This window comes from Vanrija albida, assembly GCF_041260175.1.
Source record: "Vanrija albida strain AlHP1 chromosome Unknown contig_5, whole genome shotgun sequence".
Taxonomy (NCBI): domain Eukaryota; kingdom Fungi; phylum Basidiomycota; class Tremellomycetes; order Trichosporonales; family Trichosporonaceae; genus Vanrija; species Vanrija albida.
Window position 1 is genome coordinate 2,391,183 of NW_027191424.1, and position 26,346 is coordinate 2,417,528.

Genomic DNA, 26,346 nt, shown 5'->3' on the forward strand with positions numbered 1-26,346 from the left:
AGAACGCCTCGGCGTCGATGAGCATATGCACGAGGAGCCTAAACAAACTTGACTGCTTCGGGGTCGATGAGCGAGTCGAGGTATGCCACGGCGGCCTTGTCCTGGGCGAGGGGGCGCAAGACATCCGTATCCAGCAGCGCCAGGGCGTCGGCGGCGTTCGTCCGCCTCTTCGCCTCCAGGCGCACCAGGCCCTCGAGCAGGCCCAGGATGGGGCCGCTCACATCCGCCTCGAGGTCCTCGAGGCCCGGAAGCATCGACGCCAGAGGCACAGGAGCGCGCTCCTCGAAGAACATCTTGCCTGCATCTGGCAGTGAGTCAAACGACTGGGTGTGTTAGCTGGGTGCCTCCCGCCGCCATTTCGCGTGCCTGGTTGCACCGACGAGATACCGCACAGCGCCACCCTACAGGGACCGGAACCCGCTTTCACTGGTGCCGTGCCTCTCGACACGGCCACGGTGCGCAGACGCCATTCCACCTCTCCCGCTCCCACCAACTCACCGGCCACGATTCCTTTGTCGGCGTGCCCAGCACGCGGAAGATGCTCGCCGCGAGCCCGAGGTCGCCAAACTGCGCGTTGAACAGCGGCGTGCGCTCGGTATCTGCCGGGCTGGGGCGGCGGCCGATCTTGAGTGACGCGACGGCGGCCAGCGCCTCGCCCACATCCTCGTCCGAGCTGTCGGGCCCGCTGTACTCCTCGACGGGGTACGGGCCGATCTGGCGAAAGAACTCGGCGAGCGTCGCGCCCGCGGCCCACAGGTCGAGCGCCTTGGCGTCGTACTCGTTTGGCCCGAAGAGCAGCTCGGGGGCGCGGTACGCGCTGGCGTCAGCGAGGTCAATGGGGGGGACACTTACCCCGTGCCGACCGAGGTCGTCATGCGCTTGCTCTTGCCCCTGCGCTCGCCGGTCTCGGGCTCAACGTCGTCGCCGGCAGCGGCCTCGTCCCAGGCCGTGCCAAAGTCCTTGAGCACGGGCTCGCCGGTCCACGAGAGCATGATGTTGCCGGGCTTGACGTCGCGGTGCGCGATGCCGATGCTGTGGAGGTGCGCCAGCGCCGCGAGCAGGCCCTGGGCGGTGCGCACAAAGAGGGGGAGTGAGACCTGTGCCTGTGGCGGCTGCGTGCCGGCCTTGGCCGCCCGCTCGTCGGCGACAAACGCCTTGGCGAGCACGTCGTTCAGCCGCACTGCCTGCAGCGGTAGCTTGATGATGTGCTCCCACGCCGCCTTGTCGTAGCTGTAGCCGAGAAGCTTGATGATCTGGAGGTTAGAGCGGCAAACGAAAGACACGCACGTTGGGGTGGTTGGCCTTGCGCAGCGCAGCCACCTCCTTGACGGGGTTATGGGGCCTTAGGGAGGCTGCGTAACCGTTCTCCGGCCCGAGGACGAGTTTGAGGACGGCGCGGGCGGCGGCACGCTCGCGCGGCGTCGCGTCGTCTGACGAGGCGGAAGCAGGTGTGAGGACGACTACGGCCTGGACGCCTGTGGAGTTGAGTTTCTAGCTCGCCGTTGTGATAGTCGCCACCGGCTCACCCTTTGCGAGCACCTTGAGGTCCTCGCGGGCCATGATGGAAGGGGACGCCATTGTGAGTGAGTGAATGGGTCAATGGGACAAGGTTTGCCTGGCGTCGACGCGGGTTATGTAGCTGCCTTGTTTTTGTGAGTGTGCTCGCTGCCGCCTGCCTCTGAGCCGCCTCTGGCCGCCACGATCATCCGGCACGTCGCGCCCAGGCACAACATTGCATTGCGGGACCAAATCAGGGCGTCGCGATAGGAAGGCCACGTGGCGGACGCGTGGGCGACCCTGAGTAGCCCAACCACGCGCCTGGCGCGACGCGCGAACCACAACAACCAACATTGTGTCTTCCTCGCTCTCACGACACTTTGCCGCTACACCCAACATGTCCGAAGCAGGACCATCACGCAGGAGAAACGAGACCCAGACGCAGTCGGCGACGGCCAATGGGTCCCGCCGCAAGCGCCGCAGGACGCTCGGCGAGGACGCGTTCGCGCCCCAGGACCCCGAGGAGCTTCGGCGCATGGCCCAGGGCTATCGTGACTTGCAGCACACGGCCGATGGTGAGTCCGGAGGCTGGTTACGTCCAGCAGCGAAGGCTTACACTCCAGATCTCAAGGCAAACCTCGAGAACACCAAGGTCGAGGACCTCAGCCGCGTCATTGGCGAGTCGTCAAAGTTGTTTGTGAATGGTACGTGGGGCGTGGCTTCTCCGAGCGCAGCGCAGCGTGCTGACTCTGGGTAGTGAAAGACACGACGCTTGCGGGCGCAGATGCGCGCCTCATGGAGACAACAGCAGAGACGGCGGCCAACCTTGCACGGCGCATGAAGCTGAGCAGCTCGGCATTCGATATTGATTTATACCTCACTCGGTGGGTCAGGCCTCGAGGCAAGGCTAACGGGTTAGTGTTCAGCTGCAGCTGGGTCTCAACCGCCCCGAGGTTGAAGACCTCGACGATGACGAGGAGGACGAAGACGGGCGCCGGCGCAACCAGGCCCGCGCTCGACGGGGAAGGCTGGGCGACTGGGAGACGATTGGCTGGATGGCGGCCAAGCTGTACCGCCGAGTGCCAGGCATCGAGTTCATGTGAGTGGTGCGGGTTGGACGACGCTGACATGCAGGTACGGCCCGTTAAGTGTGGAGCACAAGAAGCGGCCGGCGACAAAACGCGCGCCGAAGCAGGCGTTAGCGGCAGAAACGCGTCCACAGGAGCTTGAGACGCAGCGGGGGCAGGCGACCAAGGACATTACGACGACGAATGTTCGCGCCGTAGCCGGCGCGCTGGAGGCGATGGATCCGGAGCGCGAGGGTGTCAACTTCTTCCGCTTCGTCATCAACCCCGACAGCTTTGGACAGACGGTGGAGAATGTGTTCTATGCCAGCTTCCTCGTCAAGGAGCAGCGGCTCGAGATTGAGGTCAAGGACGACGGCGAGATCATTGCGCGTGAGTGCGGCCGTGGGTTCGACGCTGACCTGCAGGTGCGCGTGATCCCCCAGGCGAGGATGCGCAGCACCAGGCCGCCGCGAGCAACCAGGCAGTGATCGAGCTCGACATGGACACGTGGGAGGATGCGATCAAGGTGTTCGACATCACCGACTCGGCCATCCCTACCCGCGCGCCGGCACAGACGCAGGCGACGGCCAACGGCCAGTGGTCTGCGTACTGATGTTTAAAACGATGCCAGGCATGGCCAGTGTCTATGTATTACATGTGTGCTACAGTGTCTGTGTCTGTCTACTTTTGTGCGTCGGCGATGGGGTTTGCGTGGATGGTTATCCGGTCGATGCGGCACTCTTTGGTCGGGCGGTTCTTCTCGTTTACGGGGAGCTTTTCGATGAGGTCGAGTGTCGAGTCCTGGCCGTCGATGACGCGGCCAAAGATGGTGTACTTGCCGTCGAGCGAGGGCTGCTTTGCGTACGTGATGAAGAACTGCGACTTGTTTGTGCCGGGGCCGGCGTTGGCCATTGCGACGATGCCGCGGGTGTTGAACTGGGCGTGAGGCGTCAGAAACGTGAAATGGCAACACCATGGGCGGCCAGCAGCGCGGATCTGCCGCCTCAGAGCTCCGCTGCAGTCGTCGCCCGCCGGCCGCGCGCCTCGCCCCGGACCCACCCACCTTCAACGTCTGCCGGACCTCGTCGCCAAACGGCGCGCCCCAGATGCTCTGCCCGCCCTTGCCCGTGCCGCTCGGGTCGCCAGTCTGCGCCATGAATCCCTTGATGTTGCGGTGGAACAGCGCGCCGTCATAGTATCCCGACGCGGCGAGCGCGAGGAAGTTTTCCGCGGTGCGCGGCACGGCCTCGCAGAAGACCTCGATCTGGGGTCAGCGGGGCAAAGACAGGGCCCACCTTGAGGTCGCCGAGCGTCGTGTGCAGGGTCACGGACTGGCGTGAGCGCGGCCCGGGAGGGGGGGCTTACCATTGCTCTTGCTGTTGTTGTGACGCCGAGATGGATCGAGGTCGAGGTCGTCGATGATGTCCGACATCAACATGCGGGGAAATGCCGTGGCATTGGCTTATCGGCCAAAGTTGGCTGACAATGACGCAGGCTCCGAGTGGCTAGCCGGGCAGCGGAGGCGCGCCAGGCGCGAGGCGAGGGCGATAGCGCGCGCATTCTCAAGTTCGCAGCTGCAGCATGCATGCCAGTGTTTGACTCATCCCCAGCGACGAGAACGACGGCAGCGACGACGAGGTAACGAGCAGTGTACGACCGCACGAGTGTACGACCGACCGCACGACACGACCTGCACGACTGATCGGCCAAGCGACACAACAATGGGCACGGATGCCGCCCTGCACGACGATGTCGTCGCCCGTGGTGACGGGCGCGACGTCCACCCCGACGCGCCCGACGCAGCCCCCCCGGCCCCTCCTCCCCCTCCAGTACTGGCCACACTGCACTCTCCCCCCTACGTTGCAAGCGCGAGCAACGACCCAACAGCACCACACACCACCAGCCTCAACCTCAACCTGCACCTCACCATGAACACGCCTCCGCCTCCTCACCCGCCTCACGCACCTCCCCCCGCCCCCTCGCACCCCACCTCGCCCGTCTACGTCCTGTCCGCCGACGGCTCGTCCCTCTTCCTCGTCGACGCGAGCAAGGCGCCGGGCAACGAGGCGCCGCCGGCGTACGCGCCGTTCGACACCCCGCGCCGGGCGACGCTGGCTGGCGCTGCCCGGCCCCCGCCGTCGCCCGTCGCGCGGCGCTCAGCCTCAGACTATCGCGCGCACGAGGGCACGCCGCTGCTCCCCCGCGCGCCCCCCTCCCCGCGCCCGCTCCGCACCGTGCTGTACGGCGACGACGACGTGCTCGGCGCGCCGAGCACACCAGCCTCGCGGTACTGGCGCACGCTGGGCGACGCGGCGTCCTGGAGCGCGCTGGTGCACACGCTGCTGCTGAGCTTCCCCCTCGCGCTCGCTCTCTGGCCGCTGCTGCTGGCCGGCACGCTGGTCGGCACGGCGCTGCTCATCACGCTGCCGCTCGGCGCTGTCTTGTGGTGGCTGACGCTGCTGCTCGCGCGGTGGGCGGCGCGGGTTGAGCTTCGGACGCAGGCGCGCTTCCACGGCGGGCGGGCGCGCCCCCACCCCGTGTTCGCGCGCGACGGCGAGGCCGGCTTCCTCAAGCTCTCGTGGGCCATGGTGCGTGCGGAGGGGGAACGACACTGACGCCAGCTCTCGGACGCATACTCGTACTCGGCGCTCTCGTACTTCCTGCTCGTCAAGCCGCTCGTCGTGCTGCCGAGTTTTGTCGCGCTGGTGGTGCTGTTCCCGCTCGCGCTGGTATTCACCCCGCTCCTGCCTGTGTTTCTCCGCGCCAACCGGCGCTTCGGCAGGTGGCAGGCGAGGGTGGCGGTTGAGAATCTGTCGTAGCACATCTGGCTGCAGGCAGATGTGCTGAGCCCCCGCCTGTGTCTTATTTTTTTCTTGTCTCTTTGGTCATATCATCGGTCTGATGTCGCTCTCGTCCCATCTAACATGTACCCGGTCGCCGTGTTGTTATGCATCGTGTGGCGCAGCGGTTGAAATGGGGCGAGTGGGATTGGCTGGTCGTTGGCATGAATGTGGCACCGATGTGGCATCAGGCGGCGACAGGTCAGACGTGCTCTCTCGTCGATGACAATATTCATAGGCCCCGCGCATTACGGTTGCAAGTATACTGGAGTACTGAACTACACCCCGTCCTAGATGGACGGCACCGAGGCGACACGCCCCGCCTCGCGCCCCTTCTCCCCGCCGGCCTCGCTCTCAGCGTCAGCCCCGCCGCTCTCACTCTCAATCGCCTGCAGCGTCGCGTCAGACGGGCCGCGGAAGTGCTTGCGGGCGTAGAAGACCCAGTCGAGGAGCGCGATGAGCGCCATTGCGCCGAGCACCGCGACGGAGTAATCTGGCCGTCAGCCCTCCCCCCCTCCGCGACCTACTCATCTCCGCGGCGGTCGGCCGCGGCGTAATGGGGAACAGCCACATGACTGTCGAGAACAGAGTCCACGCCACCGTGACCCCGTTCGCGACCCACCCAAACGCGCCGAGGCGGAGCCAGCGGGCGGGGTTCATCCTCCTGCCCTTCAGCATGAGCTGCACGGCCACGACCGAGACGGCAAAGTTCTGCAGCATGATGCAGCAGCTAATGATGCTGTTGTACACTGTATCCGAGGCGATGTAGAGCAGCCCGAGGACGGTCACGCCGGCCCACGACGCGACGATGGGGAGCACGGGCACGCGCAGCGTGGGGCTGACGCGCGCGAGGCTGTCCGAGAACGGCAGGGCGCGGTCGCGCGCCAGGCTCCAGATGAGGCGCGAGCTCGCCATCTGGATGGAGTTGGTCATGATGCTGATTATGAGCAGGAACGCGGCCATGAAGACGGCGCCGGCGGCGTTCGAGCGCGTCGCCTGCACGATGATGGTGAGGAACGGGAGCTCGGAGGCGGCGGCCGCGGCGACGTCCTGCACGGAATACAACAGCGCGATGGACATGGCGAGGCCGGTGACGAAGCCGAGGGCTATGGACGAGAGGAGCGCGAGCGGGACCGTGCGGGCCGGGTTGAGGCAGTCCTCTGCGATGTGGACTGCGCCGTCGATGCCGGACCAGATGAAGGCTGCGGGTGAGCGAGCGCGTCAGCGCAAGCGTGCAGTCGTCGGCATAGTATGCAGGCTAGGAGCTGCACTCACCTGGGTTGACCAGCCCCGTCGCCGCGACGACAAACCTGTTGCTCCAGCCCGACTCGTTCTGCCACTGGGTCCACACGAACGACGACGGCTGGTGCGTCGGCGCGGTGGCGGGCACCGTGATCAGAATGGCGAGGAAGACGGCGTTGGACAGCACGAGGAAGAAGGTGCCGAGCCCGGGCAGGCGGTTGAGCACGAACACGTTTGCGAGGAGCGCGTTGGTGTTGACTGCTTCGAACACCAAGAACACGTGCCAGCGCGCAATCACGAACGCGGGGTTGAAGGTCTGCACGAGCGCGAAGACGGCCTGCGCGGCGATGATGCTCACCGCCGCAACGATGACGACCCACTCGAACAGCGTGGCCCAGCCCACGGCGAAGGGCAGGCGGCGGCTGCCCGGGGCGAGGATCGCGCTCCAGACATACTGCCCCCCCGCGGTGGGGTAGGCCGCTGCGAGCTCTGCGACGGTGGCGATCACGCAGCCGTTGATCGCGCTCGTCCCGATAAGCCCGTACAGGATCAGCGGGGCGCCGCCCTGCCCCAGCCCGATGACGATCGTGCTGCTCATCGCCACCCAGCCGTTTACGATCGACAGGCCGAGGCCGATGATGCCGAGGGTGCCGATGTTGCGTTTGAGTGTTCCGCCGGCGCTGCCGTCGCCGTTAGGCGGCGGGAGCGCGGGTGCTTTGGCGTCTGGGTGGTCGTCGGCTGTCATTGCGTGTGGGGACGACCTCATTATCGGACGCCTTCCTGCCTGCCTTTAACTCGCGCTGGTATCCTCTCCGGTGTCTTGCCAGCCTAAACCACGTCCCGCCCACATGACCCGACAACAACGACAATGTCTAGCCCACTCCGGCCAGCGTTATCGTGCCTGCCGGTGCGCCACGCCGGTTGCCGTGCCACACGCACCCCACCCGCCGGCACATCAGATCAGCCTTTTCACAAATAGACGCGGGCAACTTGGCGCGGCTGCATCGGGACAGTGAACTACTTCCACTGCCTATCTCGGGCCCCCAGCCGACCGCTTAGCACACTTCCGCACCAGCTCCGACGTCGACGGGTTTCGGCGTGGCGTAGCGCGAGTCATGCGCGAGTCATTTCGTCGGTCTGTCTTACCGGGTGCCTCGACGCGTTCCGCAAGAGATACTGACACGGCGCCGTCACTGCATTGGCCCTCGCCACCCTCGCCACGCCACGGTTGTCGCTGCCGCGACAACCTTGGCCGGTACAATGCCATTCATATGCCTAATATATGCTAACTACTTACTTACGCCTGGAGCGCCTGCAGGCGCACGCGCACAGCGTTGGCGTGCGCATCCAGACCCTCGCGCTCGGCGAGCGTGACAACCACCGGGCCCAGGACCGACAACCCCTCGCGCGTAATCTCCTGGCTCGTGATAGACTTCTGGAACGACGCAGTGTTGACGCCAGAGAACTGGCGCGCGTAGCCGTTTGTCGGCAGCGTGTGGTTGGTGCCCGACGCGTAGTCGCCGCACGACTCGGGCGTGAACGCGCCGACAAACACCGAGCCCGCGTTGTCGACCGACGCGACGGCCGCAGGCGCGTTCTCGAGGTGGAGAATCAGGTGCTCGGGCGCGTACTCGTTCGAGAAGGCAATGCCCTCGGCCTGCGTGTCGACAAGCACAATGAGCGACTTGGCAATCGCCTGGCGCGCAATCTCCACGCGGGGCAGCGCGCGCGCCTGCTTGTCCACCTCGGCCTCAATCTCGGCCAGGTGCTTCTCGGTCAGGTTGATGGCCACAAGCACCACCTGGGAGTCGACGCCGTGCTCGGCCTGCGAGAGCAGGTCCGACGCGACAAACACCGGGTTGGCCGTAGAGTCAGCCATGACCAGCACCTCGGAGGGGCCAGCAGGCATGTCGATGGCTACAAGCGCGTCCGTGTCGTTCTGGAGGTACATCTTGGCCGCCGTGACCCACTGGTTGCCGGGGCCAAAGATCTTGTCAACCTTGGGCACCTCCTCCGTGCCGTACGCCATCGCGGCGACAGCCTGCGCACCACCGGCCTTAAGGATGGCCGTGACGCCAGTGAGCTGGGCGACGTACAGCACCTCGGGCGAGATGGAGCCGTCGGCGCGGGGAGGCGTGGCAAGCACAATCTCCTTACAGCCAGCGACCTGGGCGGGCACACCGAGCATGATGGCAGTCGACGGGAGGATGGCAGTGCCACCGGGGACGTAGATACCGACGCGCTGGATAGGGCGGGCGAAACGCGAGCAGACGACACCGGGCATGGTCTCGACCTTGAGAGGAGCCTTGTCAACCTGAGCAGCGTGGAACGTCTTGACGTTTAGGTAGGCCTGGTCAATGGCCATGCGAACAGCGGGAGGGAGCTCCTCGATCGATGGCGTGGCGAACGGCGGCAGCTGGATGTTGGACGACAGCTCGGCCTTGTCAAACTGCTTGGTCATGGCCTTGAGGCCGACGTCGCCCTCGGTGCGCACACGCTCGACAATAGGCTTGACCTTGTCAATCATGGCCAGCGAGTTGAGCACGGGGCGCAGGAGGAGCTTCTTCTGCTCGTCCTTGGACAGGGTCGAGAGCTTGGTAGTCTTCATGCGAATCTTGTCCGAGGCGGCGGGGGCAGGCGCAGCCGGTGCGGGGGCAGCGGCGGCTGGAGCAGGGGCGGAAGCCACCTTGGCCTCCCACTTGGGCTTGGCGTCGCCCTTGCGACGCGTGACCTTGAGCGCCTTGGCGTCGAGCGCCAGCTCAATGTCCTTCAAGCTCACACCCTTGCTGACGGCGCGGGTGAGGGCAAAGTAGAACAGGTCGGCGGCCTCGAACGCAACCTCCTCCTTTGTCTGGGCGTCGCACAGCTCCTCGGCCTCCTCCATAATCTTGGAGCGGAGCAGCTTCTCGTCGGTGAACAGGCGCTTGGTGTACGAGCCCTCGGGGGCGCTCTCGAGGCGCGACTTGAGCGTGTCCTCGAGGCGGGCGAGACCCGACCACGAGCCAAAGCACGTGGGGGTGCCGAGGTGGCAGAAGCCAGTGCCGTGCTGCACGACCTGGAACACGAGGCTGTCCGTGTCGCAGTCGAGCTCGATGGCGACCAGGTCCTGGACCGAGCCCGACGTCTCGCCCTTGCGCCAGAGGCCGTGCTTGCGCGACTGGTACACGCCCTTCTGGGTCTTGATGGCCTCGGACACGCTCTCGCGCGACGAGTAGACCATGCCGAGGGGGCGCGAAGAGTGGGTCGACGACGAGACAATGGTGGGGAAGAGGCCGTCAGGGCGGTCCGAGACGACGGGGGCGAGGAACGCGTCGGCAATGGAAGCGTGGGTGGCAGTCGACGCGCCGTTGGTGAGGAGCGCCGTGGGGACAACAACCGTCGACGGAAGCGCGGCCTTGATGTCGTCGACGACGGACGCGGGCAACAGCGACTTGAGCTCGACAAACACCTGGGCCTTGACGCCGAGCGACTTGGCCGTCACGGGCTTGGTCGCCTCGGTGACGTACAGGCCTGCGGCGGACTGGGCGAGCTGGGGCGCGGACGCGAGCTCGCTCTCGCCGAGCTTGACGATCAGGCGCTCGGCGGGGATGCCCTCGGCGGTAAGCTTCTCAAGCTGGGCCTGGGACACGACGAGGGCGAGGGCACCGTTGTTAAGCGTCAGCACGAGGTCGACATCGGGTGCGGCGGCGGACGCGTCGACAATGTACGAGCCCGTCTTGGGCAGCGTCGGGAGGACGGCACCGAGGAGCCCTGCGGGGATGAGGAGCGGGCCGAGGAGGGCGAGGGCGGGGACGAGCGCCGCGGCCGTGGGGTCCACTGCTGGGAGGAATACTGGTGTGGGGAGTGATGGCATTGTGTGTGGGGGGGTGGGGGGTTGGGAGGTGAGAGATGCCAGTCGACTTATCAGCTGGCTGGCTGGCTGGCAGCTTTGACTTTTCTGTGATCCGATTAACCGCCGAGTCGATTATAGACGATGGAATCCGTCCGGCCGTCGATTACACCCGAATAGCGGGAGTATTTCCACGTGCGAGCCATGCGACAATCGTTGCGTGGTGGCGATATTAGCGCGCGCGTCAGCGGCGACTGGCGGCAGTGTATCGATTGCGTGCGAGTCGCCTGCAACCTCCACCCGCAGTGGTCCATATGGAATCGATGCAGCCGCACCCTGCATTGCTGACACTTATATCCCCCCAATGAACATTGCTCGTTCTTTCTTCTCTGCTTCAGTACGAAAAGCAATGCCCCGCAAGACCCTCCCCCCACCACCCCCGACCGTCCCCACGGCGATCAAGAGCCACGACGAGGCAAAGCTCGGCGACGGCGGTGAGTCGGAGTCCAGTCCGGCGTCGGACTAGGGCCGAAGGCGTGATGGATGGGGCGAGCGATGCTGACGCCCGCAGTCGAGGTGGCCACCTTTGCTTCGGGATGCTTTGTGGGTTTTGCGATGGCCGTTGGCGCATGCACTAACCCGCGCAGTGGGGAACTGAGCACCTGTTCAACAAGTACTACTCGCACCTGCCCGGATGGAAGGCCGAGGTTGGGTACACTGGCGGCAAGGCCGAGGCGAGCGACCCTTGTGCGTTGCTGGGTGACCATATGCCTGCAGAAGCACCCACTGACGTCCCCAGCCTATAGGCAGGTCTGCACCGGCACGACCGACCACGCCGAGGGCGTGCGGCTCGAGTACCAGAAGGGCGCGGTCGGCTACGCCGAGCTTGTCGAGTTCTTCTACCGCACCCACGACCCCACGACGGTTAACGCGCAGGGACCTGACCGTGGTACACGTGAGTGCGGCGGGGGGAAGAGTGCTGACACGCGCAGAGTACCGCTCCGGCATCTTCTACCACACGCCCGAGCAGGAGGCGGCCGCCAAGGCCGTCACCGCCGAGGTGCAGGACAAGTAGTGCGTAGCTGGGGTGCCTGGGGTGATGGTCAGCTAACGCGCCCAGCCTCAAGGGCAAGGAGATTGTCACGGAGATCACGCCCGCTGGCAAGTGGTGGACGGCCGAGGAGTACCACCAGCAGTACTGTGAGTGTAGTTGGTGGCAGTGGCGACTTTCGCTGACCCGCTCAGTGGAGCACAACCCCAACGGCTACGAGTGCCCCACCCACCGTCTCTACTGGTAGCGAGGGGGCGAAGTGTATGACCAGGACGTAGGCTGCAGGAGGCATGTACAGGTATAGTGTTATGCACTGGGTGTCAGTGTCGTGTCGTCGTCACTGTGATGTCATGAGGGGCGTGCGCGGTGGCCTGGGGCAACATCAAGTGCCTACTCTGTCTCTCTCATCTTGTCTGCATGTCTGCACCCTTCGACCGCGTTGGACCACGGTCGCATGCAATGGTGAGTGTGCAGGGGGGTCAGTGCAAGCAGCGCTTCCACAGCGTCGAGGGCCCAGAGTGGCATTCCATTCCTTGACGACGGAATGGAGTCAGCCGACGCGGGGTGACTGTACTCCGCCAGCTCGACTCCTCCTGCCATTGTCCAACACCAACAGCACCAGCTCGAAGGATGAGCGCCTGGCAATGTACGTCCCCCGAGTTGGCTGACCCAGCAATGCATCCCTTCGGCCTGATCGGCAACGGGCATCGTACCAGCCACGAGCCAGCGCCGCGTGGCGCGCGCCGTCCTTCCCCAAGCCGGGGGGGAGACCAGCCCCGCCCGTACCCTTACCTCGACTTCCCGCCACTCCCCCCAATGTCAGGTTGGAGCGAGCCACGCGAAGCGCAGCACGCCAGAAGCCGGTCCCCGAGGCCTACTCGCGTGTCGTCTGCGGAAGAGCGCCACGCCACCCCCGCGGAGGTCGACTTGGCGCCCGAGTCTCAAGATTGGACCGATGGGGCGGAGGGCATAGGCCGTCGGCAGCGCCAGGCCAGCCACGCCCCGGTCGACGCTATGGGCCCCCCGCCGCTGCTGTACCAGACCAAACGGCGCTGGGCCGAGCTCCAAGCCCCGGCACTAGGGGGCACCATCCCGAGCGTGTGGCCCGCGCCGCCGGCGAAACGGCCGCGGGGGGGCGCCGGGCCCGCAGGCGCGAGGCTGTCGCCGTCTTTTGCGGCGAGCGGGGCATGCCCTCACGCTGGGCGGGGCTTTGGTGTGCAGGCCGTCAAGGGGCAAGCTGTCTGGGGTGCGCAGCCTCTGCCAGCGGCTCAGGCCAGGCCAGCTGTTCAGGCCAGACCTGCCATGCCCGCCGTGCAGGCCGCAAAGCCGCCCCCTGCAATAATGTTCTACGGGGACGAAGGGGAGATGCTTCGGAACGTGAGTCCCACTGACGAACCTGCCAGTGATCCTGACAGTCGGCCCAGCACCTCGTCGCCATGCTCGCGGACATTAGCCTCATCACCATGTCGAGGAGACGGTACTCGTCCGCCCGCGAATGGATGGTAGACGCCGGGCCGGAGGTCTACATGAAACGCCTCGTCAGACGCACGTACAGCTTCTTGCACGATCTCCAGGGCGACGTCTTTGGCCATGTCAGCGAGGACGGCGTTGTCAGCGACCCAGCGCAAGACGACATGGCGATGGGCGCGTCGATCCGCTCCATTCGCAGCAGCCTAAGTGTGGACCGGGATCAGTGGCGGTGACTGCTATGCATGCTGTTGTTCTCGGGATCGTGCAGCAGCGCGACCGTGCAGGCTGAGTGTGGCCGCACAGCGTCAGTGTTGTGTGTTTGTGCTCTCCGTGATGTCATGCGGGCGCGGCCGTCATGATTTGTATTGACGGCCTTTGTGTGGGTAATGGCCAACAGCCGCAAACTGTGGTTTCAGGTGGCCGAGGTTGCCGACGCGCCGACGATGGCCAGACCCAGACAGACTCGGGACGTCGCGCCGGCCGGCACAGGAACGTTTGTAGGAGCTGGTGCATCCTAGCGAAGGGGCAGCAGGGAGCAGGCTTGGCGAGCGTCGCGTCGAATGCAGCAGCGCGCCAAGCGACGCCCGTGTGGTGGTTGGTGGCAGGAACCGGAGGGGCGAAGGACATTTGGAAATGTGCCACCTGCCGTTTGCCCATGCTTGTCGGTCTCCATTTCCCATTTCGCTTGACACGGCGCACAAGGCGGCGGCGGCGGCGGTGGCAGCGGCCGAGGGCAGCCTGGGAGAGTGGGGAGCGGCTGTGGCGAGGGCAGCTTGCTAGCCAGTCGCTGCCTCTCTCGCTGCCTGCGTATGCATCGAGCTAGCTGCCTGTTGCACGTTGGTACATCGGCCTAGTCGCCGTGCGGCCGAGACTGCGAGTTCCGCCCGTCGATGTTGTCGTTGACAGTGTTCACGTGGTGTCAAGGATGTCTTTGTTTTTAGGCCCCACGATTCCTCTGCCGCCGCCGCCGGTCTCGCCCCTCGCTCGGCCTACCCCGCACCCACCATACAAATTCTTCCCTCGTTCATCCCGCCGCCCGCCCACCCGCCGCCGCACAACAGCCCATCGCAACAGCAATCCTCGTCCTCTTTCCTTCTTCATCACTTACCCCTCACTAGCAAAAGAGACCATACATCTCATGGACACGGCGGCTGCTAACGCTCACAAAGCCCAGGCAGCAGCCAGCAACATACACAACAACGACACCACCACCAGCACCAACGCCACTACCACTCCCACGGCCGCATCTCCCACACCCCGCTTCGACCAGCTCCCTATCGAAGTCTTGAGCCTCGTCGCGTCCCTCTGCTCGCCGGCATTCTACCCCCCTCCCCCGCCACCCAATGCAATCTCGGTCCCAGAGGCCCACGTAGTGGCCTCGCTCGACCCCCACCCTCCGACTCCGCCCGTCGCGAAAACCATCTCGTCGTCCACCCTGACCTGCAGCCATGTGCTCGAGGCCACTCGCCCCTGGCTCTGGGAGAATGTCGACGTGCTCTCGGGCCGCGGCTGGCTCTCGGTCGTCAACGCTCTCACCGAGGAGGTCGAGGACAAGCTTGACGAGGAGCCGGGAGAGCCCGAAGACGTCGAGGCCCGCCTTGCCGAGGCGTTTGTCGGGCACGAGAATGCCGCAAGCGGCAGCAGCTCGGAGGGCAGCGGCAGTGCAAACGGCAGCGCCCATGGGACTCCCAAGAGCCCCTTTGACGCAGCGTTTGGCAGACACACCGACATGTTGCCAGACACACCAGCTACGTCGGCGTCGTCATCGACCTCGGTGCCCCCAATTCCTCCGGCGTCATTCGGTCAGCAGCCCCCGACGATTGCCCCGTCCCAGCCGCTTCCCCTGCCGCTGGGCCTTGGCAAGGGCAAGCCACCGCTCCAGCGCAGTGTCACCATCAATGCTCAGGTGGCCGAGGCCTTCATCGAGTCTGTGCGCAACGAACCCATGTCGGCCGGACATGCCTCGCACCGTTTCGGCCCGACTCCTCAGCCCCGCCGGCTGAGCATGCTCATCACCCCACCTGGCTCGCGGAACAACTCACCCGCCGGACCTCGCCTGCGCGGACGTTCCCGCTCCCCTCGCCGTGGCCTCGACTTTAGCACCGAGGGCATCACGTCGGTGCTGCAGCGCTCCCTCAGCCTGTCGCTCCCGGGTGATCAGCGCCCGTTCGCGCGCCACAGCAGCCTGTCCCACTCGCGCGTCTTCCGCGACGACGAGCAGGACGAGGACCTCGACGTCGGCCACCGCGAGTCGCTCATGGCCGGCATGCGTACCCCGCCCAACCTCGAGTCGCCGCCGGCAGAGCCCACCGAGGAGGACCCGACACCCAATGTCAACCCCGAGCTGTTGCCCCCGCCTGGGCCGTACATTCGCCACTTGAGCTTTACAAACTTTAGGACGATTGGCAGCCGCCGCTCACAGGATGAGGCCGTGCGCGGTCGCTACGTCACGGCTGGACGCCTCGAGGGCGTCATCAAGAACACGCCCAACCTTCGGTCCCTGTGCATGACAGAGTATGTCGACTCGGCCCTCTCGTACGCAGTCGTGGAAGAGATCTTCTTCAGGGGCTACCCCAAGCCAAAGCTCTTCCGCAACAGGTCGTCTTCCAAGTCGCCGGCGACCATCCGTGCGCGCTCGGTCTCGGTCGCTCCCGTGGCTGTCACGCCGCAGCACCTTCTCATCGAGGAACAGATGGACCCTCCGAGGCCGACGTACGTGCCCTACGAGGACGAGACGGACGAGGAGAAGTGGAAGCGTCGCCGCGTGTTCTCGCCCCTCGAGGCACTGGACCTTACGGGCTGTGTGAGCCGCAACTTTACCGAGGCTGTTGACGAGTTTGGAGAGAACTGGCTCAGCATGGGCATCCAGGAGGAGTCGGAGGACGAGGACCGCCACCGTGGTCGTAGCCGCCGCCGCCTCACCATCGACTCGTCTACCGACGAGGACGAGGAGTCCAAGCCACTCGCGGAGAGGAGGACCAGGAGGCCGCTCTTCTCGGCCCTGCGACGTCTCTCGCTGCGCACGTGCACGACCCTGTCGCCCCCGTTCATTCAGAACCTCATCAGCGTCATGCCCAACCTCACCCACCTCGACCTCTCGGCCACTCGCGTCACCGACTCGCTGCTCCAGCACCTCATTGACAACTGTCCTCGCGGCCTGCGCTTGCAGTCGCTGTCACTCGCTCGCTGCCCGCGCCTCGACCCTCGTGTCGTCGTCGACTTCCTCGTCGAGTCGCCCGCAGCCCGCAACCTCATCGAGCTCAACCTGTTTGTCAACCCGACGCAGGGGAATGCCATCGAGGAGGAGGACATGTTCCGCCTGATCAAGGATGCGCCGTGCTTCAAGTCTGGCCGCCTGCGCTACCTCGACATTAGCTCGGCTGGCATCACTGCCGACCATCTCGACTCGAGCGTGTTCCCTCCTCAGCCGTCGCTCATGTCGCTTGGCCTGAGTCACATTCCGACGCTCCGGCTGCGCCCTATCGCGGCCTTCCTCCAAAACATGGCGCCTGGTGTCGAGGTCCTCACGCTGGCCGGCACTGCGCTGAGCGACCTGAGACCTAACGCGACGACGATGCAGAACACGCTGGCCTTGCTGTCTGACCTGGTTAACCCGCTCACCAAGCTGCCGTTCAGCATTGGCGGGCTCGGTCTTCTCAGCGGCAGCAACTTCAACAAGCCCAACCTCTCTGCTGGCCCGACGCGCCTGCGCGTCATCGAACTGTCGTCTGGTGTCCGGCGCGCCATCGCCCCGAGCCCCGAGTGGATGGTCATCTCGTCCAAGGGCGGGCGTGGGTGGTGTGTCGACGTGACGGCCGGGTGGGTCCCGGCGGACACTGTCGACACGTGGGGCTATGTCCCGGCCCCCGGTCCCGCGACTGTGGGCGAGGGCCTGTCGCAGCTGTCGTTTGTGCGCCACCTGCCGTTCTCGCACCCGCGCCGCAAGTACCTGACGCAGCTGTCCGACCTGAACGGCCGCGTGAGCTCGAGCGTTGGGTGGCACTCGCGCAAGATGGAGGTGATCAAGGGCGAGGGCATGATGGGGCGCGAGGACGGGATGGGCGGAGTGGGTGCGTTTGCTTTCGACGACTAGGCGGGGGTGTGGGGGTGTGGGATGTGTGTGTGTTTGGGACTCGGTGTGTAATACAACCACAAGAATATTGCATAATAGTGTAGCTGCGGACTAGAATGCATGTGTAAGAGTGTGCCGGGGTTGTGGGTGGTCGTAGCAGGGCATCGTCGAGCCACCTCCACTTTGAGGTGTCAAAAGTGGAGGTGACCACTACGAGCCACTTGCAACAACCCACACTACCATGGCACGGCCAGTCGACGCCCTCGACCTGCCGCCGCGCAACCTGCCCGCGCCGCCGCAGTACCGGCAGCCCGTGCTGATAACGACGTACTCGCACCTCGCCGACCGGTCAATCGAGCCGGGGGACGCCAGCATGGCGTGGTATCGCGGCGCGCCGGCGGGCGCGGACCTGCGGTACGGGCTGGAGCGGCGCATCGAGCGAGACGAGAGCGTCGACGAGCACCTCGACGGGCTGGTCGACTCGCTGCGCCGCGCCATCGAGGAGCGCGGCGCGGCCGAGCGCCCAGGCGGCGTGGTGACCTGGCGCGGGATGCTCACGCGGTTAGTCTCCCCCTGCACAGTTCTGACTGCAGCATCCTCACCGCGCCATACGAAGAGCGCGACGGCTGGGAGATGGACGCGCTCGCGCTCGGCGGCAGCGTCTACCTCGAGCTGTATGACCCGCCCGAGGCGCGCGCCGCGCGCGCAAAGGACCAGGCAAGGTGGGCCGACGCGTCGTACATGGGCTATGCGTACGAGAGCTGGTCTACGGTGGGCGGCGAGGCGGGGGGCGACGGCGGCCCGGAGGATTGGGGGGGCGACGTGAACACGAATGTGCAGGTGCGTGAGTGGGTTGGTGGGACGGGGCTGACGGGCAGTGGTGCAAGTGCGTCGTGGGGAGAGGAGGGGGCTGACGACAGTGTGGTGCGCTCGGCGGTGGGCGACGTGCCGGTTTGTCTGGGGGGCGAGGTGGACTGCGTGATGGGTGAGTTTTGGGGGGGGGGGGGGGAGGCGGCAGAGCAGGGGGTAGAGGGAGGAGGGAGACGGAGAGGGAGGAGGGAGACGAGGAGGGTCACAAGGAGGGAGAAGGTCGCAGCACTAACGCCACGCCCGCCCAGGCCAACCCGGCACGCCCAACCCCGGCCTCTCCTCCACCGTCGAGCTCAAGACCAACAAGGTCATCGAGAGCGAGCGGCACGACGCCGTGTTCCACAAAAAGCTGCTCAAGCACTGGGCCCAGAGCTTCCTCCTTGGCGTCGAGGTACGCCTCACGGGCTGCGGTATCCCCTCTTGCCGTCGCATCTCATCGGCCCGCTGACAACCCAGACGGTCGAGGTCGGCTTCCGCACCGACGCCGGCATCCTCGTCTCGCGGCACGCGTTCCCGACCGGTGCCATCCCCGGTATCGCAGCCGCCGCGCACAACGCCTGGTCCCCCGTGCCGTGCCTGCACTTTCTGCACGCCGTGCTCGCCATGCTCGTGCGGCACGTGCTGCCCACTGATCCGGCGGCGTCGGCGCAGGACTACAACGAGCGCGATCCCCTGCCGCCCGCCACGCTATTCCGCCTACGCTTCACCCCGCGCGGCGGGTGCGAGCTGTTCAACCTCGGCGAGGTGGGCGCCGACGGTGGGCGCTGGGGGGGCATACTGCCCGAGGACTATGTGCGCTGGCGGCTCGCGCGGCCCACGTGAGGTGGCGGGGCGACCGAGGCGAGCGAGCGAGCACGCCGTCGCGCGCCATGGCCAGGCGACAAACCACCTCGGTATCATGGCATCCCTGGCTGGGCAGCACCGAGCTCACGGCCGGCGTGACCGGCGCCGAAATTGCATGCTTGATAGCGTCATTGCGGCCAGTGCTGCGGCGCGGCCGGCCTGTGCATCTATCTGTTCGTAGCAAGATGTAGTGGGCTGTCGGGCCAAGGCCGACGCTGCGAGGCTGGCCCCTCGCGCGGCTAGCAGAGCCACTCACTGGCCAGTTGGCTTTCGTTAAACGAGCAGAGCGGGCCAGCGCCGCCGAAGGGAGCCGAATGATACGGGCAGGTCAGGGAGGACGAGTAGTGGGGCCAGACTTTTGACCTTGTCGGCTACTCCGCGGGCGCGGAAACTGGATATTACGGCTTTGGCCGCTGCGTGGGGCTGATGGCAGAGGCGCGCGCATGAGTCGGATTCGTCTTTAACGACGTCGACGACGAGCACGCACACGATAAAGCAACGCGACACCCGAGATTGTCACTGCACTCTGTCTGATCGCCCACCCCCGGCCCAAAACTTTTTTTTTTCTTGCTCTTACTCCTCGCCCCCCAGCACCACAATGTCTCCCCCCGTCGCGCTCGCCGACTCGGCCGTGTCCAGCCCCTTCCCGCAGAGCCCCAAGACCGAGTCGCCGCTGGCCAACGGCGCGCCGACGTGCTTCCTCTCGGACCGCGCAAAGGCGACCCAGATCGACGGCAGTGAGTTGGCGCGGGCGGGCGTGGGCGTGGTCGCCGTCGTGCTTGGCTGATTCTAGTCCGCGGCCTGCTCCCCTTCGAGACTGAGGGCGTCGTGTCTTTCGTGAGTCGCGACTGCTTGATCGCGATACCGTGCTAACCGCCCGCGCAGCTGTGAGCTTCTTGTGCTGGCTGTCACTGTGGTGGCAGCGGCGCGGAGGGATCGCTCGCCTCGCCGGGAGCCCCCGCTAGCCGCTGCCTGCCGCCCTGCCCGCCAGCTACCGCTGCACCCGCACCCCCCGCTCACCCCGCAGCGCCGGCAAGCCCAACCCCACGACGTTCCCCTTCGACTCGATCACGCTCAACCTCAAGGCGCCGGTCGGTGGCGGCGACATCCCACCCGCCATCACGATCGACGGCGAGGACCTGGACGCGGCGCTCCAGTACGGCCCGAGCGCGGGCCTCAACAAGATCCGCAAGTGGCTCGGCGACCTCCAGGAGCACGTGCACAAGCGCGCGCCGGGCAACTGGACCATCTCGATGGGCTCGGGCTCGCAGGACCTCATGAGCAAGGTAAGCGCGGGTTCGTGGTGCGGTGCTGACTAGCAGGGCTTTGCCGCTCTCCTCAACCCCGGCGACCCGATCCTCGTCGAGACCCCCGTCTACTCGGGCGTCCTCCCCGCCCTGCGCCAGCTCCGCGCCGAGTGCATCGAGGTCGGCGTCGACGACGAGGGCCTCTCGGCCGTCAAGCTCGAGGAGGTGCTCGCCAACTGGCCCGCCGACAAGAAGCGCCCCCGCGTCATCTACTCGACCCCCGTCGGCTGCAACCCCTCGGGATGCTCGGCGTCGGCCCAGCGCAAGCGCGACGTGCTCCAGGTCATGAAGAAGTACGATCTCCTCATGATGGAGGACGACCCGTACTACTTCCTCACGGTCGACCTCATCCCCTCGTACTTTGAGCTCGAGCCAGAGGTCTTCCCCAACGGCGGCCACGTTATCCGCTTCGACTCGTTCTCAAAGCTCCTGTCGGCCGGCCTCCGCCTCGGCTACGCCACGGGCCCCAAGGACATTCTCCACGCCATCGACGTCCAGCACGCCGGCTCAAACCTCCACACGTCGTCCCTCTCCCAGGCGACGGCCCTCCGCCTCCTCCAGCACTGGGGCATCGACGGCTTCCTCAACCACGCGACAAACGTCGCAAAGTTCTACCGCGAGCGCCGCGACCTGTTCGAGGCCGCCGCGCACAAGTACCTCGACGGCTTGGCCACGTGGGTGTCGCCCATCGCCGGCATGTTCCTGTGGATCGACCTCAGCCCCGCCGGCGTCACCGACTCGTACTCGCTCATCCGCAACGAGGCGCTCGCAAAGGGCGTGCTCGCAGTGCCTGGCCAGGCCTTCTTCCCCTCGGGCCGCACGAGCACGCACGTCCGCGTGTCCTTTTCCATTGTCGATCTCGAGAAGGAGGCCCCGCTTGGCCTCCAGCGCCTCGCCGAGGCCGTCAAGGACAAGCAGAAGGAGCTTGGCATCAAGGCCTAGGCATACCCGTATCTATACAAACGGACTGTGTGTGTGGAGGTGGTAGATGTAGATGGGGACGATTTGGCGTAATGTAATTGTTTTGGTGCACTGGTGTGTGGGCGGGCGCGGCGGGCGTGGGCGTGGGCGTAGGCGTATGGGGGCGACTGGTCGTCGATGAGCTGGGCGCAACGCGACAACCGCTGCGCCTGCGCCTGCGCCAGCCGCTGTCAATGCAGTGTGCATATGTATGATGGGTACAGTGTTGCCAGTCTAGTCCTCGTACTCGCCCTCCTCCTCCTCTTCCTCCTCCTCCTCGTCCTCAAACTCGACCTCGAGGCTGTTCTCCTCCTCCTCCGCGCCCGAGTCGTACAGCTCGGCGTCCTCGTCGTCGTCCTCATCCTCCTCGTCGCTCTCCTCCTCATCATCCTCGTCGGCAAACGCCGCGCGCTTCCCTCCAGTAGCGGCGGCCGTAGCCGCCGCAGCCGCCTTGGGAACGCGCGGCACCGGCCCATCAGCCATGGTGACGCAGACGAGGCGGCTGCCCTTGGTGTCGTACGAGGCGACGGGCTTGATGTCGTCGGCCTCGCCCGCCGTCGCCGTCGCCACCTGCCCCATGTCGTACAGGTTGATCAGGCCGTCCGACGACACGGACGTGAGGAGGACGGTCGGGCCGCCCGGCGCCGCGGCGAACGGCAGCGCCGAGAGCGACTTGATGCGGTTCGTGTGCCCCGTCAGCGTGGCGATGCGGTCGACGTCGGCCGACGGTCCCTTGGCGGCGGCCTCGGCGTCGTCGTCGTCGTCTTCGTCCTCGTCCTCCTCGTCCTCGTCGTCGCTCGAGCCAAGCTCGACAGTGTACACCTCGATCACGCCCTTCTCCGTGCCGATGGCGAGCAGCTCGACGCCGCCGTCGTCGCTGTCGTCGTCGCCAGCAGCCGAGGGCAGCTCAACAAACGCGAGGTGGTTGAAGCGCGACTTGGTCTCGAGCGTGTGCACGAGCTTGAGCGTCTGGGGGTCAGCGGCGGCGTGAGCAGGCCGACGTACCAAGGAGTAGAGCTCAACCTTGCGCGGGTAGAGCACGGCAAAGTGCGTGCCCTTGGGGCTGAACTTGACGAGCTCGGCCTCGTCGCCGAGCGCGAGCGACGCCGCGCCGCGCCCGCGCATCAGGTCCCACATCTTGAGCGTCTTGTCCTTGCCGACCGAGAGGGCGACGCGGCCGGTGGGGTGCACGTCGATGCAGTTGATGCGCCCCGAGTGGCCCTTGAGCGACTTGAGCAGCGCCCAGTCGGACGTGCGGAAGAGCGAGATGGTGGCATCGGCCGACGCGGTGACGAGGTGCGAGCGGGTCGGGAAGGTGATGGACGTGATGGAGCCTGGGGGGGTTAGCACTTGTCCTCTCCGCGGCGGGTTGTCTCAGCACCCGCCTGCCCGCTGCTGCCCGCTGCGTGAGCAGCAGCTCGTGACTCACCCTGGTGCTGGCTCAGGCTGCCGACCTCCTTGCGCCTCCGCAGATCCCAAACCTTGACAAACTCGTCCTCGCTGCCCGTCGCGAGCCACTTGCCGCCCGGGGACGCGGCCGCGGCCTTGACCCAGGACAGGTGGGCGGGGAAGATGAAGATGGGCGTGAGGACCGGCGCGCCGTCGACGTAAGTCCCCTCGAGGCCGTACAGCAGCTTCTCGTACGAGCCGGCGATGATCTTGAAGGTGGGCGAGGGGACGGGAGCGGGGGTAACGGGGGCAGCGGGGGCAGCGGCGGGGGCCTCGATCACGGCGGCGGCCTTCTCCTTGCCCTTTGGCTTGGGCTTGGGCTGGGGGGCAGCAGCAGCCTTGGGCGCAGGCTTGACAGCAGCCTTCGGGGTCGCCGCCGCGCCCTCGTACCGCACCTCGACGCTCGGCTTGGCCTTCTTCGACGGGCCGGGCTTGGCGTACGGCGCGGCGCGCTTGCCGCCGGCGCTCTTGCCAGGCGCCTTGGACTTGGCCTGCTTTGCCATGTCGCTGTGTTGGTGGTGGTGTTGTTGTTGTGGTCGACGAAGATCTTCGACGGGTGGCTCAAGTGGTCGCCGAATGCCAACTTTTGAGAGATGGCCGGGAGCAAATTTATCAGTGGCACTGGGCAGGTTGTGATTCTCGACTTGATTCTCGACCTGTGCGCCATGCATGCGGTGTCGTTGCCTGTTAGCTGTAACTACATGGCAGTGAACAGCACGAGGTTCTACTGCATACTCCTAGCATCTCGACTGGAACCTTGACGCCGTTGTTGCTGACTTGTAACAGAGGACGCCCTCTTCATTACTGACCTCCACCCCGCTCGCCGCGCTCCGCGCGGCTCGCTCAAACCTTTCCGTGATCAATGCATGCCCCAATGGGTGGTATCTGTCAAATGCAATTACGCCGCAGCGTCATCTACTGCCTAGCCGCCTTGAGTCCCCGCCCAAGGCCAAAGACCGAGTCGTCGCCTCCCCATGCGCTGCCAGCAAACGCCTTATCCGACGCCGTCGTCTCGACCGAGCCGGCCGCCACTGGCCGTTCAGAGTGCGCCGTCGTCGGGAGCGCTGCTGGGGACGACGCCGCGTCTGAGCGCGCAAGGAAGAGCGAGTGGAGCGCGTTGGTCGCGGCGCGGTGCTCGGCCATCTTGATCGACGATCCGTGGCCCTCTGCGAGTTTCAACCCGTTGGGCAGGAACAGGCCAATGTTGAACAGTGGCGCCTGCGAGTTGACACCAGACGAAGCCAGCACGCGGCTGTCAATGTGGCCGAGGGTCGCCGACGCGGGCGCACCGGCGTTGATCAGGTGCTTGCTGACAACCGTCGAGAGGACGTGCTTCGGGTGACGAATGTTCATGACCGTCGACATGTCAACGTGGCGCGACAGGAAGTGAGCGTGGACAAACTCGCGCGCGGCGTGGATTCCCTGCGTGTGTGAGTTGAAGGTCCTACCTGGAGACTGCCCAACTCACCTGCTCCTGGTAGATGAGACCGACGAGCGCGCGCACGACCGACGCGACCGCCTCGGGCCAGGTGTCGGCCTGCTTCTTGCGCCAGACCTGCTTAGACCGGTATCCGGGCGCGACAGGCGTCTCGACCGCGTTCTCTCCCTCCTCACGCTCGGCCCTAGACCAGCGGATCGGAATGCCGACAACAGCGTTGGCACGCGAGTGGGTGTTTCCGGCGTCGTTGACCACGGCGAGACCGAGCTCACGGCCGACCGACACGAGCGCCTCGGGGCCAACGTATGCTGTGAGAGCGTTCTTGATGCCGCCCGTAGGGAGATGGGGGTACTTTTGCGCGAGGTACTCGCTTCCGAACAGGCCGAGCAGCGAGTTTCCGAGGACGGCGAGGAGCTCGTTGGTCTCGGGTGCGGGCGCGGCGGCGACCTCTGCGCCCTTCTCGGCCTCAGCGGCCTCGGCGGCAGCAGCGGCCTGCTGGGCGCGCGCAAACGACGGGTGGGTCAGCGCGGCGAGCAGCGCAGGGTGCAGGTTGGGGCAGGCGGGGAGGGCGAGGCGGGCGAGGAAGGCGGACAGCGCCGTCGGCGCGTACGGGTCCGAGCGGCGCGCCTTGGGGTGCTGCCTGAGGACGGGGGCCGTGGTGGACAGCGAGCGCTCAGAGGCAGCGGCCGCGATCCGGCGGCGCAGAGGCGTCTTTGCGAGCCGGCGCTGCCAGACGCCCGAGACCGAGAGGGCGAGACGGGGCGCGGGGTTCATGGTGTGGACGTGTGGTTGCTCCTTTGCGCTATGCCGAGGGCTTTTGGGCGTGTCGTTGTTGTTGTTGTCGTCGTCGGCGTCGTCGTCGGCTCGATGCCAGACTGTTGACTGTGAGGGTGATGTCGGAGGTCACTCGAGTGGCAGCCGCGAGCCGTTTTTCTTTGAGCGGAGGAAGGAGGGAGGCGCAGAGGACATTTGGCGATTGGTCTCCCACGGTGGGGGAGGGGGATTGTGTTGGCCACGTGGGTTTGATCCCGTCAACGAGCGAGGCCGATTTGATCCCGCCCGAGTGATGGTCGTTGCCAGCCGACATTCCGATTTTCCCTCGTGCCTGTATGACGACGGGCGGGTTGGGCGAAACGGAAAGTCCTGGCGGGGAGCGGCCGGCCGGAAAGGCTGGCAGGCTAGGTGGGTGTCATGTCGCAGGCGGCAGCGTCGTCGTCGTCAGTCGTCACTGTACAGTGTGGTGGTGGTGGTTGCCGTTGCCGTGAGCGGATTGAATGCACCAGGAGGTTCCAACGTCATGCATCGGTTACAGGCCCAGCCGCTCCCCCTCTCACTCCCACTCCCCCCATCCACATCCTCTCCCACCTTGTTTCCTCCTCTCATCTCACTCTAATCCGAAGAATCAATCCACATCTTGCAACCCAAGACGTGATCAGCACCACTTCCAAATAATCATCCGGAAAGATAACATTTCCCTGGCACCACAGTCACCGAGCTTGACCAGCACCACGAGCATATAACCCCACCGACCGACGCCCACGCAAGCCATAATGTCCGCCGCCCTCCGCACCGCCATGCGCCGCGCCGCCGCCGTCTCCGAGACAACGCTCAGCGTTGCGCGCTCGCGCGCGGCGCCCGTCCTCCTCCGCGCCAGCCCGGTGCCCGTCGCGCGCGTCGCCACCCCCTCGGCCGCGGTCCGCTCCTTCTCCACCTCGCCCGTCAGCTTCAAGGTCAAGCGCGACGCCTGGGCGTCCAACCCGACGATCGGGTACGACGAGGTCAAGAAGCTGTCGGACCAGCCCAACGACGACGTGCTCCTCATCGACACGCGCGAGCCCGACGAGGTCATCAACGGCACCATTCCCTCGGCCGTCATCCTCCCGCTCTCGCGCCTCGAGGCGGCCCTCAACCCCAAGTTCAACCCCGGCGACTTCCAGCGGGTGAGCAGGCTCCGAGCTGGGTGACAACAGAAACAGGCGACTAACGTCGCAGGAATTCGCGTTCGCAAAGCCCCTCCCAGAGCAGAACATTGTCTTCTTCTGCCGCTCGGGCCGCCGCTCCGGCCTCGCGTGCGAGATTGCCGAGCGCGAGGGCTACCCCAACGTGCGCAACTATGTCGGCTCGTGGCTCGAGTGGGAGGACAAGTCGAAGAAGGAGGGCAACGACGACTGGTAGTGGCGAGGCGTGTGCAGCCTAGTGTAGCGTCAACGAGGGCAGGAAACAATCAACAGTCAACCAAAGCAGCGTAGAGACTTGTAGCAGGTACAGAGCAATGCACTCGTTCTTGTGACGACGGCGAGTGATGGTGGATGTGAGGTGCTCGAGTCGAGGTCGTCGCGGTGACTACCCAAGCCACTGCCGGCGCCCCTCGGCAATCAACCAAACCAGCCTGCCTGTGCGATCGTCGTGCC

General features: G+C 65.8%; 13 protein-coding genes across 13 annotated transcripts; 7 read left to right on the forward strand and 6 right to left on the reverse strand.

Annotated features, from left to right (window-relative positions):
* Nucleotides 1-38: 38 nt before the first annotated feature.
* Nucleotides 39-1,578, reverse strand: Q8F55_007089 (uncharacterized protein; the record flags this gene model as incomplete). The annotated part of the gene is made up of 5 exons (XM_069355529.1): nt 39-323; nt 499-817; nt 853-1,253; nt 1,288-1,475; nt 1,527-1,578. The coding sequence occupies 5 exons, from the start codon at nt 1,576-1,578 to the stop codon at nt 39-41; spliced, it is 1,245 nt and encodes a 414-aa protein (XP_069207600.1).
* A 316-nt stretch (nt 1,579-1,894) lies between these two features.
* Q8F55_007090 (uncharacterized protein) lies at nt 1,895-3,177 on the forward strand (the record flags this gene model as incomplete). The annotated part of the gene is made up of 6 exons (XM_069355530.1): nt 1,895-2,072; nt 2,121-2,201; nt 2,255-2,381; nt 2,417-2,596; nt 2,632-2,954; nt 3,008-3,177. The coding sequence occupies 6 exons, from the start codon at nt 1,895-1,897 to the stop codon at nt 3,175-3,177; spliced, it is 1,059 nt and encodes a 352-aa protein (XP_069207601.1).
* Nucleotides 3,178-3,245: 68 nt separating this feature from the next.
* On the reverse strand, nt 3,246-3,932 carry CYP10 (Peptidyl-prolyl cis-trans isomerase cyp10; the record flags this gene model as incomplete). Its single annotated transcript, XM_069355531.1, has 4 exons — nt 3,246-3,500; nt 3,628-3,828; nt 3,860-3,895; nt 3,930-3,932. 4 exons carry the CDS (start codon nt 3,930-3,932, stop codon nt 3,246-3,248), a joined length of 495 nt encoding a protein of 164 aa, XP_069207602.1.
* Nucleotides 3,933-4,285: 353 nt separating this feature from the next.
* Q8F55_007092 (uncharacterized protein) lies at nt 4,286-5,383 on the forward strand (the record flags this gene model as incomplete). The annotated part of the gene is made up of 2 exons (XM_069355532.1): nt 4,286-5,152; nt 5,186-5,383. The coding sequence occupies 2 exons, from the start codon at nt 4,286-4,288 to the stop codon at nt 5,381-5,383; spliced, it is 1,065 nt and encodes a 354-aa protein (XP_069207603.1).
* Nucleotides 5,384-5,694: 311 nt separating this feature from the next.
* Q8F55_007093 (uncharacterized protein) lies at nt 5,695-7,391 on the reverse strand (the record flags this gene model as incomplete). Its single annotated transcript, XM_069355533.1, has 3 exons — nt 5,695-5,897; nt 5,932-6,606; nt 6,680-7,391. The coding sequence occupies 3 exons, from the start codon at nt 7,389-7,391 to the stop codon at nt 5,695-5,697; spliced, it is 1,590 nt and encodes a 529-aa protein (XP_069207604.1).
* A 552-nt stretch (nt 7,392-7,943) lies between these two features.
* HIS4 (trifunctional histidinol dehydrogenase) lies at nt 7,944-10,499 on the reverse strand (the record flags this gene model as incomplete). Its single annotated transcript, XM_069355534.1, has 1 exon — nt 7,944-10,499. One exon carries the CDS (start codon nt 10,497-10,499, stop codon nt 7,944-7,946), a length of 2,556 nt encoding a protein of 851 aa, XP_069207605.1.
* A 385-nt stretch (nt 10,500-10,884) lies between these two features.
* On the forward strand, nt 10,885-11,773 carry Q8F55_007095 (uncharacterized protein; the record flags this gene model as incomplete). Its single annotated transcript, XM_069355535.1, has 7 exons — nt 10,885-10,969; nt 11,047-11,078; nt 11,123-11,222; nt 11,275-11,430; nt 11,468-11,549; nt 11,596-11,675; nt 11,721-11,773. 7 exons carry the CDS (start codon nt 10,885-10,887, stop codon nt 11,771-11,773), a joined length of 588 nt encoding a protein of 195 aa, XP_069207606.1.
* A 1,094-nt stretch (nt 11,774-12,867) lies between these two features.
* On the forward strand, nt 12,868-17,089 carry Q8F55_007096 (uncharacterized protein; the record flags this gene model as incomplete). Its single annotated transcript, XM_069355536.1, has 3 exons — nt 12,868-12,903; nt 12,951-13,225; nt 14,443-17,089. The coding sequence occupies 3 exons, from the start codon at nt 12,868-12,870 to the stop codon at nt 17,087-17,089; spliced, it is 2,958 nt and encodes a 985-aa protein (XP_069207607.1).
* Nucleotides 17,090-17,309: 220 nt separating this feature from the next.
* On the forward strand, nt 17,310-18,760 carry RAI1 (decapping endonuclease targeting mRNA; the record flags this gene model as incomplete). The annotated part of the gene is made up of 5 exons (XM_069355537.1): nt 17,310-17,629; nt 17,662-17,916; nt 17,989-18,053; nt 18,187-18,329; nt 18,395-18,760. 5 exons carry the CDS (start codon nt 17,310-17,312, stop codon nt 18,758-18,760), a joined length of 1,149 nt encoding a protein of 382 aa, XP_069207608.1.
* Nucleotides 18,761-19,379: 619 nt separating this feature from the next.
* On the forward strand, nt 19,380-21,030 carry Q8F55_007098 (uncharacterized protein; the record flags this gene model as incomplete). Its single annotated transcript, XM_069355538.1, has 5 exons — nt 19,380-19,518; nt 19,575-19,618; nt 19,809-19,832; nt 19,867-20,067; nt 20,104-21,030. The coding sequence occupies 5 exons, from the start codon at nt 19,380-19,382 to the stop codon at nt 21,028-21,030; spliced, it is 1,335 nt and encodes a 444-aa protein (XP_069207609.1).
* Nucleotides 21,031-21,282: 252 nt separating this feature from the next.
* On the reverse strand, nt 21,283-23,000 carry MAK11 (the record flags this gene model as incomplete). The annotated part of the gene is made up of 2 exons (XM_069355539.1): nt 21,283-22,382; nt 22,478-23,000. The coding sequence occupies 2 exons, from the start codon at nt 22,998-23,000 to the stop codon at nt 21,283-21,285; spliced, it is 1,623 nt and encodes a 540-aa protein (XP_069207610.1).
* A 412-nt stretch (nt 23,001-23,412) lies between these two features.
* mrpl3 (mitochondrial 54S ribosomal protein mL44) lies at nt 23,413-24,709 on the reverse strand (the record flags this gene model as incomplete). The annotated part of the gene is made up of 2 exons (XM_069355540.1): nt 23,413-23,919; nt 23,966-24,709. 2 exons carry the CDS (start codon nt 24,707-24,709, stop codon nt 23,413-23,415), a joined length of 1,251 nt encoding a protein of 416 aa, XP_069207611.1.
* Nucleotides 24,710-25,485: 776 nt separating this feature from the next.
* RDL2 (Thiosulfate sulfurtransferase rdl2, mitochondrial) lies at nt 25,486-26,110 on the forward strand (the record flags this gene model as incomplete). The annotated part of the gene is made up of 2 exons (XM_069355541.1): nt 25,486-25,875; nt 25,928-26,110. 2 exons carry the CDS (start codon nt 25,486-25,488, stop codon nt 26,108-26,110), a joined length of 573 nt encoding a protein of 190 aa, XP_069207612.1.
* Between the last annotated feature and the right edge of the window lie 236 nt (nt 26,111-26,346).